Source organism: Mobula birostris, chromosome 3, assembly GCF_030028105.1.
Source record: "Mobula birostris isolate sMobBir1 chromosome 3, sMobBir1.hap1, whole genome shotgun sequence".
In the NCBI taxonomy this organism is placed as follows: Eukaryota; Metazoa; Chordata; class Chondrichthyes; order Myliobatiformes; family Myliobatidae; genus Mobula; species Mobula birostris.
The window spans coordinates 168557040-168576401 of NC_092372.1; the positions used below are offsets into that span (position 1 = coordinate 168557040).

The 19362-nt window shown below is 41.8% G+C and overlaps 1 protein-coding gene across 3 annotated transcripts in view; it reads right to left on the bottom strand.

The window, feature by feature from the left end:
* Positions 1-19362, bottom strand: part of tbc1d5 (TBC1 domain family, member 5) — a 482783-nt gene that overhangs the window by 32657 nt on the left and 430764 nt on the right. For all 3 annotated transcript variants that reach the window (XM_072253653.1, XM_072253652.1, XM_072253654.1), the window contains one exon: positions 13945-14044. In XM_072253653.1, the coding sequence (XP_072109754.1) occupies positions 13945-14044 (100 nt within the window). The remainder of the gene's footprint in view (positions 1-13944; positions 14045-19362) is intronic.

A 19362-nucleotide genomic window follows, 5' to 3' on the forward strand; every position in this document is an offset into this window, starting at 1 on the left:
ATAACAAGCTTTCTACAGAGCCTACAGAGAAGTCATCACAGTGGTGTCAAGAAACCAACCTCTCCCACAATGTCACAAAAACAAAGGAGCTGGTTGTGGATTACAGGAGGAATGGAGACAGCTTCACCCCTATTCACATCAATGGATCTGGGTTTGAGAGGGTGAACAGCTTCAAGTTCCTCGATATACACATCAGTGAGGACCTTACTTTGTATGTACGTACTTGCTGTGTGGTGAAAAAAGCACAACAGCGCCTCTTTTACCTCGGACAGTTGAAATAGTTTGGCAAGAGTCCCTGAATCCTAAGGACTTTCTACAGGGGCGCAATTAAGAGTATCCTGACTGGGTACATCGTTGCCTGCTATGGGAACTGTACTTCCCTCAATCGCAGGACTCTGCAGAGAGTGGTGTAGACAGCCCACAGCATCTGTAGATGTGAACTTCCCTCTATTTAGGACATTTAGAGCGACAAGTGTGCAAAAAGGGTCCAAAGGCTCATTGAGGACCCGAGTCACCCCAACCACAAACTGTTTCAGCTGCTACCATCCGGGAAACGGTACCATAGCATTAAAGCCAGGACTAACAGGCTCCAGGACGGCTTCTTCCACCAGGCCATCAGACTGATTAATACACGCTGACACAATTGTATTTCTAAGCTATATTGACTGTTCTGATGTATATATCACAGTATATATTACAAATTACTATAATTTGCACAATGCACATTCAGAGACATAACGTAAAGATTTTTACTCCTCATGTATATGAAGGATGTAAGAAATAAGAGTCAATTCACTTCAATTCTGTGAGGTTATCTGCCTCTCTTTCGATGATGCCTGATTTGCTGAGTATTTTCAGACTTTTAGTGTTTTATTGTATATTTACAGAAGTATTTTATTTTTGTACAGTATAAAGAAGAACCAGACTCACCACTAACAAATCAGTCATACCTATGCAGGTTTGCTTCCTGTCTCTCTTAAACAATCTCTGACTTATGTTTCCAATTCCACTTACTTACTTTTCCCTCTGACTCTTCTACATATTCTCCTAGGAATAGAGGTAGCAGCGAAAGATCAAGAAGCTGAAAAAAGATTCTCAAATACGTACTACTTTTGAAATTACAAACCATATATCCTGAAAATACATTTTTGCTGGTCAAGTGTTTGAACATTGGGACAATTCAAAAATGTATTACTTATTGAGACGATGGAATTGAGCCTGGACATTCATAAGAGACACGTTGCATTGAGATGTGCACATTGAAGTTAGTTTGCTCGATTCAGAGGCTGATACTATTCCACAGCAACATACCATCTGTCATTACGCGTGCACAACAGCCTGTTTGATTTGGCAGGTAACAGAAAAGTTTACTCTATGGTAACCACTGTTGTCCCCAATCCGACTTCCAAACAACATCGTGTAACAGATGGCACATACCAATAGCAGTAAAGCACAGGTTTCTTCAGTTACTAGTTTTATGGAGAAAATAGAAAACTGATGTAGAATTCATGAGTATAAGATTGTGTAGCTAGGTGTAGAGGGATCCTGATAAAGGCAAAGATATCTCTGGATTAGTAACTATATTGACTGCCACAAATTTGTTTCCAATTCTGTTAAAGGAACTCAATGGAATACCCTTTGTAAGTGCCACCCAAAGACCAATAGCACCAGATGATATAGATATCATAGAGATCAAAAAAGGAACAGAGGCACAGAATGTGGGAAGACAATACATCAAAGGCAACAGAAAGACCATCAAAATGTAGTTTCTTATTTTATGAAACACTCTTTATGATACAAAGTCAGCTGCAGCCAGCTTTTATGAAGCTGTTACCTGACGTCATTTATTATACGATCCTCTTCCAACACTTGCCTATCATTTAGCTGGGAGGGGCCATTACTAGTTATGAATATGAGCTATAAATGATTCTCTTCTCAGTATGACACCATTACTCAGAAATTTCGAAGTTCCTTCTACATGTGTCGGCACATGGCCAAGTGGTTAAGGCATTGGACTAGCTACCTGAAGGTTGTGAGTTCCAGCCCCAGCTGAGGAAATGTGTTGTGTCCTTGAGCAAGGCAATTAATCACACATTGCTCTGCGATGACACTGGTGCTAAGCTGTATGGGTCCTAATGCCCTTCCCTTAGGCAACATTGGTGTCGTGGAGAGGGGAGACTTGCAGCATGGGCAACTGCTGGTCTTCCATACAACCTTGCCCAGGCCTGTGCCCTGGAGAGTGAAGACTTTCCAGGCGCGGATCCATGGTCTCGCAAGACTAACGGATGCCTTCTACATACTGTTTCTCAAAACCACCGTCAGACAACACAATGTCAGGTTCCGCATGTATAGAGTCAGAGTAATACAAGCCTTTTGCTGCAACCAATCCATGCTAACCACCGAAATTCCTGCATTCGGCCCATATCCCTCCGAGCCCCAGCCCTTCATGTACCTATCGAAGTGCTTCTTAACTGATATCATTGTACCTGCCTCAACCACTTCAACTGGCAGGTCATTCCATATAGTCAGCAACCTCTACTCAAAAGTGTTGCCTTTCAGGTCCTTTGTAAATATTTCTTCTCTCACCCTAAACATGTCCCTTGGTTTTGCACTCCCCTATCATAGTTACCGTCTACCTTATCTAGGCCTTTAAACATTTCTATACGATCACCCGCATTCCAAGGAATAAAGAATCAGGATCAGAATCACTGGCATATGTCGTGAAATTCCTTAACTTTCTGGCAGTACAATGAAATATATGATAAATAAATATGGAGAAAAAATACTGAATTACTTTGAGCATATATATGTCTATTAAACAGTTAAGTTAAAAATAAGTAGTGCAAAAAAACCCAAAAATAGTGAGGTCGAGTTCATGGGTTCAATGTCCATTGAGAACTTGGATGGCAGAGGGGAAGAAGCTGTTCCTGAATTGCTGAGTGTGTGCCCTTTGGCTTCAGTACCTCCTTCCAGACGGTAACTATGAGAAGAGAGCATGTCCTGGGTGGTGGGGGCCCTTAATGATGGATGCCACCTTCCTAAGGCACCGCTCCTTGAAGGTGTCTTGGATACTATGGAGGCTGGTACCCATGATGGGGCTGACTAATTTTACAAGATTCTGCAACTAACGTCGATCTTGTGTGGTAGCCTCATCCCTTCCCACCCATACAAGACAGTGATGGAGCCAGTCAGAATGCTCTCTACGGTGCATTTATAGAAGTTTTTGAGTGTTTTAGTTGACAAACCAAATCTCCTCAAACTCCTAACAAAATATAGATGCCATCTTGCCTTTTATAGCTGCATCAATGCATTGTGACCAGGTTAGGTCCTCAGAGATATTGACATACAGGAACCTGAAATTGTACTCTCTCCATTTCTGATCCCTATATGAGGATTAGAAACATAGAAAATAGGTGCAGGAGTAGGCCATTCGGCCCTTCGAGCCTGCACCGCCATTCAGTATGATCATGGCTGATCAACCAACTCAGAACCCTGTACCTTCCTTCTCTCCATACCCCCTGATCCCTTTAGCCACAAGGGCCATATCTAACTCCCTCTTAAATAAACTGGCCTCAACTGTTTCCTGTGGCAGAGAATTCCACAGATTCACCACTCTCTGTGTGAAGAAGTTTTTCCTCATCTCGGTCCTAAAAGGCTTCCCCTTTATCCTCAAACTGTGACCCCTCGTTCTGGACTTCCCCAACATCGGGAATAATCTTCCTACATCTAGCCTGTCCAATCCCTTTAGGATTTTATACGTTTCAATAAGATCCCCCCTCTATCTTCTAAATTCCAGAGAGTATAAGCCTAGTCGATCCAGTCTTTCATCATATGAAAGTCCTGCCATACCAGGAATCAATCTGGTGAACCTTCTTTGTACTTCCTCTATGGCAAGAATGTCTTTCCTCAGATTAGGGGATCAAAACTGCACACAATACTCCAGGTGTGGTCTCACCAAGGCCTTGTACAACTGCAGTAGTACCTCCCTGCTCCTGTACTCGAATCCTCTTGCTGTGAATGCCAGTATACCATTTGCCTTTTTCACCGCCTGCTGTACCTGCATGCCCACTTTCAATGACTGGTGTACAATGACACCCAGGTCTCGTTGCACCTCCCCTTTTCCTAATCGGCCACCATTCAGATAATAATCTGTTTTCCTGTTCTTGCCACCAAAGTGGATAACCTCACATTTATCCACATTAAATTGCATCTGCCATGAATTTGCCCACTCACCTAACCTATCCAAGTCACCCTGCATCCTCTTAGCACCCTCCTCACAGCTAACACTGCAGCCCAGCTTCGTGTCATCCGCAAACTTGGAGATGCTGCATTTAATTTCCTCGTCTAAGTCATTAGTATATATTGTAAACAACTGCAGTCCCAGCACTGAGCCTTGCAGTACCCCACTAGTTCACTGCCTGCCATTCTGAAAAGGTCCCGTTTATTCCCACTCTTTGCTTCCTGTCTGCCAACCAATTCTCTATCCACATCAAAACCATACCCCCAATACCGTGTGCTTTAAGTATGCACACTAATCTCCTGTGTGGGCCCCTGTCAAAAGCCTTTTGAGAATCCAAATATACCACATCCACTGGTTCTCTCCTATCCACTCTACTAGTTACATCCTCAGAAAATTCTATGAGATTGTTTTGTGTTCCTTCATCTTACCCATCCTGAAGTTCACAATCAGCTCTTTAGTCTTTCTGATGTTGAATGCAAGGTTGTTGCTGTGACACCACTCAACTAACTGGTGTATCCCACTCCTGTACGCCCTCTTGTCACAACCTGGAATTCTACCGACAAAAGTTGTATCATCAACAAATTTATAGATGACACTTGAACTGTGCCTAGCCACAAAGTCATGAGTGTAGGGAAAGTAGAGCAGTGGGCGTACACACCCCTGTGGTGTGCTAGTGTTGACTGACAGTGAGGTGGAGATGTTATTTTCAATCTGCACAGATAGTGGTCTTCCAGTTAGGAAGTCGAGGATCTCATTGCAGATGGAGGTATAGAGGCCCAGGATCTGTAGCTTCTCTATCAGCACTGTAGGGAAGATGGTGTTAAATATCGAGCTATAGTCAATAAATAGCATCTTGTCGTAGGTATTTGTGTTGTCCAGGTGATCCAAGGCAGAACCATTGAGGTTGCATCTGCTGTGGACCTAATGTGGTGATACTCAAATTGCAGTGGGTTCAGGTCCTTCCTGAGGCAGCTGTTGATTCTAACCATGACCAACCTCTCAAAGCATTTAATTACCGTAGATGTGAGTGCTACTGGATGATAGTCATTAAGGTAGCTCATAATACTCTTCTTGGTCTTTTGAAGCAGGTGGGAACTTCTGATAAGAGCAATGAGGGACTGAAGATGTCTTTGAATACCCCACCAGTTGGTTAGCACAGGTTTTCAGAGCCTTACCAGATACTCCATCGGACCCAGCCAGCTTGTGAGGGCTCACCCTATTGAAAGACAGCCTGACGTCGGCCTCCGAGCCAGGCCAGCCTCTCTAGTCCAGGCAACACCTTTGTAAATATTTTCTGCGCCCTTTCCAGTACAACCACAGCTTTCCTATAACAGGATGACCAAAACTGTAGACAATACTGAAACATGATGTCCCAACTCCTATACCCAATGCCACGAATCATGAAGGCCAACAAACTAAATGACTTTTGCATCACCCTATGTATACCTATGAAACCTATCTCTATCTGATTAGACAAGTTCAAGTTTATTGTTGTCTGTCTGTACATATATACAACCAAACAGAACAACATCTCTCTGGACCACGGAGCACCCACAATACATTTGTCATACACATCATATAAAAAACAAAATATTACCACAATAGTTAATAAAATATAATTCAAAATGCATGTAGTGCACAGCACAGATAAACAGTACAGTAAAAAACTTGCTGTCCTAGTAACAAGACCTCAGTGGTGTCTGGGTATTCATGAGTCTCACAGCCTGGGGGAAGAAGTTGTTACCCAGTCTGGCAGTCCTAGTCCTGATGTTTTTGTATTTCCCTTCTTGATAGAAGTGGGTCAAAGAGATTGTGGAATGGGTGCTCAGGATTCTCAACAATGCTTCGGGCCCCATCACATACAAAACTCCTGGTTCATGGCACAAATGGGGAGTGGAAAGGAGACCCCTATGGTCTTGGTGGTCTTTGCTATCCTCAGTGGCTTCTTGTGGTACGATGCCAGGCAGCTTCCGTAGCACACAATGATGCAGCCACCAGCCTCTGAGGGATGATCAGGTTAAACGCTGAGCTGAGGTTACTTGGTGCGACAGGACAGAGTTGACAGCCAAGCTACGGCATCATCACTGGACTGGTTTGAGTGATAGGCAAATTGGATAGGGTCCAATGTAGCTGGAAGGTGGGATTTTATACAATCCATTACCAGTTGCTCAAAGCAACTCACAGTTATTGAAGTCAATACCACTAGGCGGTAACCATTTTGGCCAGTTACCGTTGCTTCCAGGAAGCGTTGCTGTCATTGAAGCATAGGGTGGACTTGTAATCCGTTATGGTTTGTATACCTTGCCACACATGCTGCTGGACTCTGGCGTCACAAGGTGGCTGCGAATTTCATACTTTTGACCATGAAATAAATGCTGGTACCAGACTGGGTGGCTTGAGTATCTCAGAAACTGCTGATCTCCAGGGATTGTCATGCACAACTGTCTCTAGAGTTTACAGAGCATGATGTGGCAAAACTGTGGGCAAAAATGCCTTGTTAATGAGAGAGATCAGAGGAGAATTCAAGCTGACAAAGAGGCAACAGTAACTCATATAACAACGTGTTACAACAGTGGTGTGAAGAAGAGCAACTCTGAATGCACAAGTTGAACCCTCAAGTGGATGGGCTACGGCAGCGGAAGATCACAAACTTAAACTCAGAGGCCACTTTATTAGGTACATGAGATACTTAATAAAGTGACCACAATGCATTTTGTCATATTGGCATGTTATGGAGCTGTGCACCACATACTTCAAACAGATTTGTCTTTTTCTACTTCAACAGCCTCCTTTGGTCCAACAACCCTCTCTCATATCAGCAGCCTTCAATTCCAGTGCACTTAAGTTCAAGTTCAAGATCAATTTTATTGCGGTTCAACCATACACACGAGTGCAGCTGAAAACATCATTCTTCCGGGGCCCAGGTGAAAAACACAGTACATATTGTCACACACAGCACATACCATCACAAAATAATCACAGAAGTTCCTGAGTGACATGGACAGCTGATTGACAGGTTGACATAAAGTGCGAGGTGCATGTTTATATATGACAGTATAATGTTATTAGTACAATTATAATAAAACAAGAAGTATAAATGTGTGAAACAGCAGTAATAAAAGCTGAAAAGTGACCAGTGCAGGATGAGAGTGTGTCTGTGAGTTCGGGAGGGGGTGCAGCAGGGCATTCAGACAGGGTGTACATGTGTGGTAGATGGTAGCAGGGTATTAGGTCTAACAGCCTGGGGGAAGAAGCTGTTACTCAGGTTGACAGTTCTAGTTGTGGTACCTTCTGCCTGATGGCAGGAGGTCAAAGAAATTGTGGGAAAGACGGGAGGGGTCTTTGTCAATGCCGGAGGCACAGTGCATGCAGTGCATCTGAAGTATGTTTTGAATGGAGGGGCGAGCAACATCAATGATGTTTTCAACAGTCCTCACTTCCGTTGCAGGATCTTATGATCTGATGCATTGCAACTCCCATACCAGGCGGTGATGCGGCTAGTGATTTTTGAGGGAAAGTATATTTCTTTACTTATGGAGATACAGAGTGGATTAGGCCCTTCAAACCGTGCTGCCCAGTGATCCCCCGACTTAACCCTAACCTAATCACAGAACAATTTACAGTGACCAATTAACCCCTACCAACTGGTACATCTTCGGACTGTGGGATGAAATTGGCACACCAGGTGGAAAGCCATGTGGTCACGGGAAGAACGTACAAACTCCTTATAGACAGTGGTGGGAATTGAACCCAGGTCACTAGTACTGTAAAGCGTTGAGCTAACCACTATGCTACCATGCGAAATCAGTGTGTCAGGTACCATTTGTGGAGACAAAGGGATGGTCTCATCAGGACTCACATTACACTGGAGATCCCCAGCAGTTTGGATTTTGCTCTAGGTTCCAGCACCCACAGTCCTTTGTGCTTGCATTCCTGATTTTCACTCCCCACCACTGATGGATGTGCCTTCAATGTATTAGAGTCTAACTTCTGGAATTCACTTCCTTCATAGGAATAAACTTCCTTTAAAATGCTCTCTAAAACACCTCACTTCAACTATGTTGTTACTTCTCATAATAACTTTGAAGGGTGATTTTAAACTTTGTTTTACAATGCCCTAGCGAAGTAACTTGTGATATTTTACTGCATTATACAAATACAATTTCCTGCTGCAGAACCTTGCCTGTAACATCAGAATAAATGTTTGGAATGGCAATAACATTACTTTAGTAGAGCCTCATTATTTGTATCTAAATCGCTCCTTGGAGAATTTATAAATTGTGCAAGATTGGGTACTCACTGCCAAAGGCACACTAAGTTGAGGCAATTATGTTTGTTGCTGATGATGGATCTTTCTTTTTTTTAAACAGTCTATTTAAAAGGGTCCTGCTTCATTTGCTATGATTGTAATAATGTGCACTGTGGAAGAAATGAAGGATTGAGAAGTGTGACTGTTGCCATTCTGTCTGAGCCACTGGTTGAACGTTCAGAATCTGAATGCACACTAATAAAAAAATGTAAGTACTAGAGTCTTATAGCCATGTTTTAAAACAAGTCAAATCAATTATTTCCGTTAAGTCTCTTATTCACTATGCATTTTTGTTTGATATTTTAATGGCTTATATTATTCATCAAAAGGGAGATAAATATTAGTAATTAATTAAAACTCAAATAATTATGATAATGAAAAGGCAGATACACTAGCAATAACTTACATTCCATAGCACCATTTAACAGTGGAAATATGCCAAACTACCTAACAGAAGCTGGCAAAAATCAGTTCTGCGACATGTAAACAACCTGTGGGGTATTCAAAGAGCTGGTGATTTGGTTTATGGAGAGACTTAACACAGGAGAACTAAGTAGAAAATTTTGAGAGGGCTTTATCAGAGGTGTAGGACTCCTGGAGCCAAAGTTTAGTGGGAGTGTTACATGTGCTGTGGGAAATTACATTGGTAGAAAGCTGTTGAGATAAGAAGGTGTAATATTTCTAAACTTGAGCCACTATAAGTCTGATAGAGCAGATGGATGAACAGGACTTGATGCATGATAGATTTTGGTTGTAGAGTGCTGGTTTAGCTGAAGCTTGTAAACGTTGATTAATAGGAAGCAAGCATCAGAGTAGATGACAAAGAATTACTTCAAGGTTCAGTACCAAATAGGCCGAGGTGAATGATGTTGGATAAAAGAATATGAGCAAATATCCATTCTTTAGGTATCACAGAATGACAGAACATTTAGAGTAAGGAAGGAGGCCATTTGATTTACCTACTCTGTAGTAGCTCTATGCAAAGAAAAAAAAACAAATTAGTTAGTCCTACTCTTTTGCCTCCCCAAAAGCCCAACAACTTCTTTCCTTTTGGATAGGTATTCAATTCCTTTTTAAGTGCTAAGATTTAAAGTTCATCATTTTTTAAACTACTTTGTCCTGTCCTACTTAACCAACGGTGCACATGTTCCCTAAGACCCTCCATTTTAGACTTGCTCTCTATATTGATTTTCTCATTATTCTAAAATATTTAACATTCTTCAGTGTTGAATTTCATCTGCCACCTATTCACTCATTTCGCCAGACTATTCCTGAATCCTTAAAATCTACTTCTACTCTTCTCACAGTTCATCCTGCCTTCAAATGTTGTATCATCTCCATTATCATTCTGTTTACCCAGGGGTGCCCAATCTTTTTTATGCCATGGACCACTATCGTTAACCGAGGGGTCTGTGGACCCCAGGTTGGGAACACCTGTTTTGTCCAAGTCCAAGTCAATAAAGCATTATCCTACTATCACTCTGGCATAATTCCACTTTATACTTCCCTCCAATAATCTTAAACTACTAATCTGATCAAAGCACTAACTGATTAATTTGAATTATGCCCACATTTTCCCACATCTCTGGTAGTCCTTTGGGATTGAGGATGAATTATTTCTATATTCACTTTGTAAGATGTGAGATTGGTGATGAGACCACTATGAAACTCTCAGGCTCTGCTACAGCGAGGGAAATGGTGTGTTTCTTCTGCCACTTATGTTGCTCTTATGCTCATCACAATGACTGCATTCAAGCTTCTTCCATGTCATGTCATCACAAAATGACAATTGACATAACTTTATCAATCTTCAGCAGCAGGAGGCTTTGAGATTACTTGGTAGTGTGTGGCATCAATGAACTGATAAATTGAAGTCAAGGGGAAAAACACACTCCAACAACTGGAATCAGTCCTCACACAAGGAGGTGTATCTGGGTGAGGTGAACCTGTCACTACTAGAGTCCCTTGGAACAGTACTCTAGGCTCAAACACCTTCAGCTGCTTCATCAGAGATCTTTCCATTGTAAGATTGGCAGTGGGAATGTTCCCTGAAGATGGCACAATGCTCAATCCATTCACAACTCCTCTGTAGATTAAGCAGACCATGACAGCATGCAGTAAGAGCTGAACAACAATGTGGGGTTATAAGTGGCCAGTAGTATTCACATTCAAAAATGCAAGGTAATGACTATCTCTAAAAAGAGAAACTCTGATAACAGTTTTCCTTGACGTTCAATGCTATTATCATTGCTGACTATATTACCGTTGATATCCTCTGGGTCATTGTTGATCAGAAACTCAATTGCACTAGCTACATAAATACTGTGGCTACAAGATCAGGTATATGCTGAGTATTCTGTGACATAACTGTATATACCTGATCTTTATACACCCAAAGGTCTTTTCACCATCAACAAGGCACAAATAAGAAACTTGATGGAATATTCTCAGCTTGCCTGGGTGAATGCAAGTCTATTGAAAAGCTGAACACTATCCAGGACAAAACATCCAGGCAACCAGCTGAAATATTCACCCCCTCTGCTACCAGTACACAGTAGCCACTGTGTGTACTACAACAAAATATATTGTAGTTACTCATCCAGGCTACTCTGACAGCATCTGTCAAGGACAAGTAGAGCAGGTGCAAGGGAACACTGCCACCTGCAGGTTGCATTTCTGAGCTGCACACCAAACTTACATAGAAATACATTATCAGTCCTTCATTGCCAATAGGTTAAAATACAGGAGAACCTTCATGAGAAGCAGACAGCAGTGCAGGAAGGTGGCTCATCACCACCTTGTGAAGGATGGGTAATATATGCTGCCTTTCCAGAGGTGTGAAGGGAACTGGGAGTCCTTGTACAGCATTCCCTCAAGGTTAACGTAGGTTAAGTCAGTGGTAAGGAAGATAAATGCAATATTAGCATTTATTTCTTCAAGAGGACTAGTATATAAAAGCAAGGATGTAATGCTGAGGCTTTATACATCATTGGTCAGACTTCACTAGGAGTATTGTGAGCAGTTTTGGGGCTAGATGAGCTGACATTGGGGATGGTCCAGAGGAGGGTCACAAGAAGAACTTAAGGGTTAACACGAGAAACATTTGAGAACTCTGGGTTTGTACTCGCTAGAGTTTAGAAGAATTAAAGGGGATCTCATTGAAAACTAGTAGTAGCCAGCCGTCAACCCCAGGGGATCATGGGTTTGCGCCTCTGGTGGACTGTGTCTTCTTCAGGGCACAAGCCTGGGCGGGTTTTGAAGAAATGGCTGTTGCTCATGCAGCAGGTTGCTCCTCTCCACGTCACTGATGCAGCCCAAGGGAAGGGCAAGTGCCGATACAGCTTGGAACCAGTGTCGTCGCGGAGGTTGCCAGAGTGAAGTTGTAAACAACATCAAACTGCCTTAGGGACCCCAGCTCCAGATCTCTTCCTTAAGATTTACTTCCGAAGCCTTTCTCATGGGTGGGTGTGGCTGCAAGGCAGTGGAGGGTTAAAATCAGAGTTTTCCATCTCCTAGGTGGGTTGCCCTCCAAGGCTGACGAGCCCCACCTGCCCGAAGCAACTGGTTTTGAGGCACCAGTGGTCCGCTTTTGCCCCTTCTGCTGTCAGTAGAAACAGTTCCGCTGGGCCAAGTAGCTAAGCCACACATGAAGGTCAAGAGTTGGACTTGGTTGCCAGAAGCTATTAGAATCACACGCCTGTAGGAGCACTTTATAGGTAGTGGGAGCTTAACCTCACTACCACCTCCAGCTATGACAACCTTAGGAACTATTGAATATTGAAAGGCCTAGACAGAATGGAGAGGCTGTTTCCTATGGTGTGGGGAGTCTAGGACCAGAACACCGAATAGCAGGATATCCATTTAGAACAGAGAAGAAGATGAATTTCTTTAGCTGGAGGGTGGTGAATCTGTGAAATTCATTGCCACAGACAGCTGTAGAGGCCACGTCATTGGGTATGTTTAAAGTGGAGTGTTCCTTAAGATTGTTGTAGCCAGGGGTGGTAATGGGAACAAGCTCCCACTACCTATTAAATACTCCCAATGGCATATGTCTCAAACAGCCTCTGACAACCAAGTCCAGCTCCTGGCCTTTATGTGTGGCTTAGCTACTAAGGCCAGCGGAATCTTTTCTACTGACAGGAGAAGGGGCAAAGGCAGGTTACTGGCACTTTAAAACCAGTTGCTTCGGGCAGATGGGACTCATCAGTTGTGGTTGGCAATTCATCTAGGAGAAGGAGAACTCTGATCTCAAACCTGTGCTGCCTTGCAACTATACCCACTCAAGGGGAAGGCTTCAGGAGTAAACACAGAGGGAAAAATCTGGAGCCGGAGTCCCTAAGGCAGTCCTACATTGAGTTCACACAGACTGGCAACTCCTGCAATGCTGCTGGTACCAAACTGTATTGGTCTCTGCCGTTCCTTTGGGTTCGTCAGATGCGTGGAAAGGGGGAGCTTGCTCAGCTTGCTCTCCTATTGTACTGCCCAGGCTTGCGCATCCAGACAGCTAGGATGGAATATCCATGGTGACTCTGACCAACAGAGGCCTCAAACAGATAGGTTCTTGATTAGTTAGAGCATCAAAGGTTATAGTAAGAAAGCATGAGAATGGGGGTCAAGAGGAATAATAAATCAGCCATGATGGAATGGCAGAGCATACTCAATGGGCTAAATAGCCTAATTCTGCTGCCTTGCCTGATGGTCTTCTATATGAATCACAATGTGTGCAGACATGCATTAGTTACAATCGTCACTTCTGCTTGAGCATTATGATAAGGTTGGATCTGGCAAGAGATCTGAAACTCATTAATTTTCAATGAGAAATCTCAGCCCGCTTAATGATTAGAAAATGTCCTTTCTAAGTACTGATTAATTTTATTTTACCATCTGAAATGATTTCCAAATGTTCTAACACTAAATGCTGGAGGAATTCAGGTCAGGCAGCATCTATGGAAAAGAGTAAACAGTCACATTTACCACAGTATCATCCAAATTGTTGATATAGATGACAAAGAAGAATGGACCCAGCACCGATCCCTACTAGTCATAGCTTCTAGTAGGAGGGGCAACCATCTACTACTGCTCTCTAGCTTCTCCGTAAAGCCAGTGTCAAATCCAGATAACTACCTCATCTGGAATGCCAAGGGACTGAACCTCCCATACTGGACCATGTTAATGTTGTTGCTAAAGTCCATGTAGACAGCATCCACTGCCTTTCCTTCAGCAACCTTCCTGGGTAACCTACCTGAAGAACTCTATAAAATTGGCTCAACATGACCTCCCAAGCACAAAGCCATGTTGACTAACCCTAATCAGTCCCTGTCTCACTTAGCTCATAAAGATATCATATGCACCCATAGGATTTACCTTCTCCAATGACAATACCACCAATACTTACATATATGTGTATTCATCATCTTGGCACAGAATTTGCACATTGCCTCAAGGTCATTCAGTTGTCCTTGCAGAAATGACACTTGGGTCTCCAATTCATCTTCCTGAAATATAGAAGGTGAATGTTTATAAATCTTCAAAACAACAATAATGGTTCACTCTTATCACACCAGAATCAGTTGCATAATCAGTTTCTATTAACAATTAAACATGGATGTTTCTGGTTTCAAGATTTACCAAATCAAGGATCTGATGAGTATCTCTGATTTAGAAAAAGAATTTATAAACATTATTGCTTGGATCTTTAATCAGATCTTATATTTAATGTTCCATGGACAATTTAATAAGCCACTGAGATGTGAAAATGCTTTTATTGTGGTTTAACTCTTTGATCTGTTCAAAACAAAACTAGGATATATAGAAAGTCACTATTAAATAAAATTACTTGGGGATAATTTATCACTTGACTATGAACTCACCTCAAGCATAATAAAGCCCTGCTTATTCCAAAATCAATAAATAGATGATTTAACAAGACATAATCCTAAAGTTTGCATTATTAACTAGTCAATTAGATTCACTAAACAGTTGAGTACATTGTGCATACCAAAGGTTACCAGTCCTTTTCAACAATGAGACTACATGGCTAGTGCCATGTGCACAACAGCTCGTATGCTAGCCAAACTATGCTAATATAGAAATACATCTTGTGCCTGACCACAGTTGTGAAAGGAAAGGTCAACAACTTAATCAACAATTCTGCTACTCTCACATATCCAAGTTGACGCAGAGGGCTTTTAACAATAGTTTTTAATTTTTCTATCAGGAACCCTAGAGTGGACACTAAATGCCATTGGCTATGTCAACATCATTACAATAGTTATATGCAATAGCTGTAAGGTGCATTCAGCCTGTGAGCCATTAGATTCTTGATTCTGAATCCAATTTGGTCATGGAAATCTATCTATCTATCAATTAATGTAAATTTATATTTAGTTGCCATAAGTAGTTTAATCTGTTTTCTATCATGAAAACTTATTGAAAATAAGTTTCTACACAATATCATTCTGCATTGTGAGAAATTGTTTTTGATTTTTTAAAAAAAACTGCATTTCTAGGTCTTTTAACATTACTCCATAGTTTACTTCCTAGAATGAGCTAAGTTGAGAGGAAGTTCTCCATTTAGAAGAGGAGGGTTATTTATTGTACCATAACATCGTATCATGGAACCATGCTGGAATGTGGTCCTGGTGAATCGCATAACTAGGGCCATGATAGGGCTTAGACTAAATGGTAGCGGGATGGGTTTAACAGCTTGGAACAGTGAGGATAAAATTAAATGGAAGGAGAATGCAGGATAGGTTACTGAAGTTACCAGAATAAAAAAATAAGAGATAGTTTAGAAGGAGTAACAATGTCAAAGATTACAGTCAGGAAAGTGGGCATGAGAGGAAATATAAATCAGCCATGACTGGATAGCGGGGCAGACAAGAGGCTGAATAGCCTAATTCTACTCTGATGTCTTACCGACTTATAACTCAGCAGCAAATCTTACTTCTTTATAATTTTACTTTAGAGAGCTGCCCTCTGCTGTACAAACCAAAGATTTCATTCATACAGACCAGGATCTACTCTGAAGTAATATATTATTAACAGTAGTAGATATGTGTAGAAACTTAAATAACGATGATCATTTTAAATGCATCACAAAATATTTCTGGTGCATAACATCGCTGTGACAATTAATGTACATGAAAAATGGCATGAAGTTTTTTTTTAAAGAAGGATTGTTCCATGTAAAATTTTCATTTAGTTTTATTAATTAGAATTGATATTACTGAGAAAGAATACATTAATATTTTAATATTATCATATCTACATGATGTAGATTCTAGAATATTATCAGATTAATTCAATACTGATGTGTTTATACACTATTATTTGTCAAATATGTTGTGCATCAACAGATATCTGAGAATATACTTGCTCTCTTTTGCTGATTTTCACTGTCTTCCTACTTCTGCTTTCATACGTTCTTTGTTTTCCCACTTTTATAGCTTTTTTCTAATTCTCTCTCCAACTTCATCTGCTATTTCTTTTACCCTTTTTAAATTTCAGATCGTGGCTAACTGGAGCAAATTTTTGTAAGCTACTTTTATGGTTTGCAGATGCAAAAAGGTAGCAACATCTGTGGAAAGAGAAATTAATTTACATTCATTTCCAAGATCCTTTATCAGGTCTGATGCTGTCTGGCTTGCTGAGATTTCCAGCATATTCTGTTTTTATTTCTTGACTTCCTGTCCACCACCCACTCCACTTCTTACCAAAACCATACTCCTATCACTATCTCTGTCATTTCTCCTCTAAACTGGTGGGAGGATTTGCTGACTGTGATTGGTGACAGATGCTAGAATGGGCAGCGCAGGTACATGGCAGGAGAAAATAGCTGGCTGACTGACAAGAAAATATGTAATTCCCTAAACATATGTATTTAGTGTGCTGGCTGGTGGTGTAGTGGCATCAGCACTGGACTTCAAGGCAGATGGGTCCTCAGTTCAAACCCAGGTGGGTCCCAATCTAGGCAGCAGCAGTATCTGTGCAGAAGAAAGGCCTGGCAATCTACTATGAACCCTATGGTCCATGAGGTCACGAAGAATTGGGCTCAACTTAACGACTGAACAACAAACATATTTAGTAAGAAAAGGTATGATTGTTGGACACATTCATCTGGAGGCTGATTTGGTGGGTAGCTAGACACGGTGATGTGGTGACTTCTACCCATGTAGATGTGGTGATTCCTACATACATTTTGCTTGGCAGACAGTAGGAAAGATTAACAAGATAGTTTGTTAAAATGCTCAATCATTTTGAAAGCTTGACTTGTAAAGCATGTTTAATAGGATGGATTGATAAAATAGTATCTAAATTCAGCTGATAGCTGTAGGCATAACTATAGGAGAGGGGTTTGGCTGCCAGGGAGCTTTGGAAGATGTATGAAGAGGAGAACTTGGCCTAAGAAGCTTTTGTGACAAGAATGTCACTCATGCTGCTCGTGCTTAAATTGCTAATATAGCAAATATATTTCATCTGTCTGTATTTTGACACTTTGCTGGCAGTAGCAAATGCTACCTTTATTGAAGAAAGGAGAAATGTGATATTTTAACATCATCAGTGACAAGGTTGTTTGTGGTCCTTTGGAAAGAAGAGCAATCTCAGGAGTTGTATAACATATCTACCGTTAGCAGAAAAACATGCTCGCCAAGATATTCAACACAAGTCAGTAGTACTAAACCTGCAATGCAGTTCCATTTAGGTGAATAAAATCAAATTTCAGAAGCAATGTAGAATGCGCAGCTACCATTATGCATAATGTTGCCAAGGGAGGATTAATTTTTGTAAAGCTATCTTGTAAACATACACATAGAAATGAAACCACTGGTTGACTGAAACAAATGATCTGCAGAAAAGATTTCTTAATCAATCAAAGTTTCCTTAATTGGCTATTGCTAGAGTGGATGGTGTTAGAGTGGAGATTTTGAGGCTTTAGCTTTTTAAGGCTTCAGCAAGGAGAGGCTTGAGTGAGAGGAAGTGAAAAAGCTATAGGTAGACACTTTCCCAGTTTATTTATTGTTTTCCTTCTTTAGATTTGCACAGTTAGAACAGTAGGGATGTCAGACAGGATAGTTGATGCCAGGCTGTTTAGTTGAATGCTTCTCCTGCGGGATGTGGGAAGGCAAGGAGACCTCCAGTGTTCCTGATGACTACAAGTGTGAGAAGTGCATCCAGCTATAGCTTCTAACAATCCCTGTTAAGGAGTTGGAGCTGGAGCTGGATGAACTCCAGATCATTGGGGAGCTGAGGAGGTGATAGACAAGACACTTAGAGAGATAGTTACACCCAAGGTGCAGGGCACAAGAAACTGGGTGACAGTCAGGAAGTGGAAAGGGGTTAAACAACCAATGCAGAGTACCCCTGTGCCCATCCTCCTCAACAACAGGTATATCACTTTGGATACTGCCGGGGGTGGGGTGAAATGACCTAACAGAATAAAGTCACAGTGGCCGGGTCTCAGGCACTGAGTCTACCTCTGTGATTCAGAATGGAAGTGGTATGTTGCCTCACCGGTGCCAGGGTCCAGGACATCCTGGATCGAGTCCTTAGCGTTCTTAAATGGGAAGGTGAGGGGCCAGAGGTCATGGCCCAGGTAGGTACCAATGATATAAGTAGGAAGAGTGATGAGGTTTTGCAAAGTGAATTCAGGGAGTTAGGTGCTAAGTTAAAGGGTACGAATTCCAGGGTTGTGATCTCAGAATTGCTACCCATGCCACATACTAGTGAGGCCAGAAATAGGATGATTACACAGTTCAGCACATGGCTAAGGAGTTGGTATAGGAGAGAGGGCATCAGATTTTTGGATCATTGGGCTCTTTTCTAGGGAAGGTGGGACCTGCATAGAAGAGATGGTTTTTACCTGAATTGGAGGGGGAGGGGGACTAATATCCTAGCAGGAAGATTTGCTAGTGCTGCTTGTTGGTGGGAGGGAAGGGGTTAAACTAGAATTGCAGGTGGATGTGAACAAGAGACCCAGAACAGATAGTGGAGAGGTTGTGGAGACAAATGTTGTTAAGACCTCAAAGTCAGGAATCAAAAGGTTGAGCACCGTGTGACTAATGTCCTGAACTGTGTATATTTCAATGCAAGAAGTAATGTAGGAAAGGCAGGTGAACTCTGGGCATGGATCAATAAGTGGAATTATTATATTGTGATCATTAGTAAGACTTGATTGCAGGAGGGGCAGGACCGACAGCTCAATATTCTGGGGTTCCGTTGTTTTAGACACAACAGAGCGGGAGGATTAAAGGAGAAGGGGTGGTGTTACTCATCAGGGGAAAGGTCATGGCAGTGCTCAATCAGGACGGAGGTTTTATGAGTGGAACTGAGGAATAAGAAAGTTATGACTGCGTTAATAGGGCAACAGTCCGCAGGTTGAAGACTTTTACAACAAATATAAGGTTGTTGTAGTTGACAATTTTAACTTTCCATATATTGGCTGGGACTCCCATACTGTAAAAGGACTAGATGGGAGAGAGTTTGTCAGATGTGTTCGGGAAAGTGTCCTTCATCAATACGTAGAAGTCCCAGTGAGAGAGTGTGCGACAATTGATCTGCTATTAGGGAATGAAATAGGTCAGGAGACAGAAATTTGTGTTGGGGAACACTTTGCATCTCCTGATCACAATATCATTAGCTTCCAAGTACATATGGAAAAAGATAGATCAGGACCGCAGACAAGAGAAAATCTGCAGATGCTGGGGGAACTCAGGAGGCCAGGCAACATCTATTGGCCTGAAAGGTTGACTGCACTTTTTTTCCATCTATGCTGCCTAGCCTGCTGAGTTCCTCCAGCATTTTGTGCGTGTTG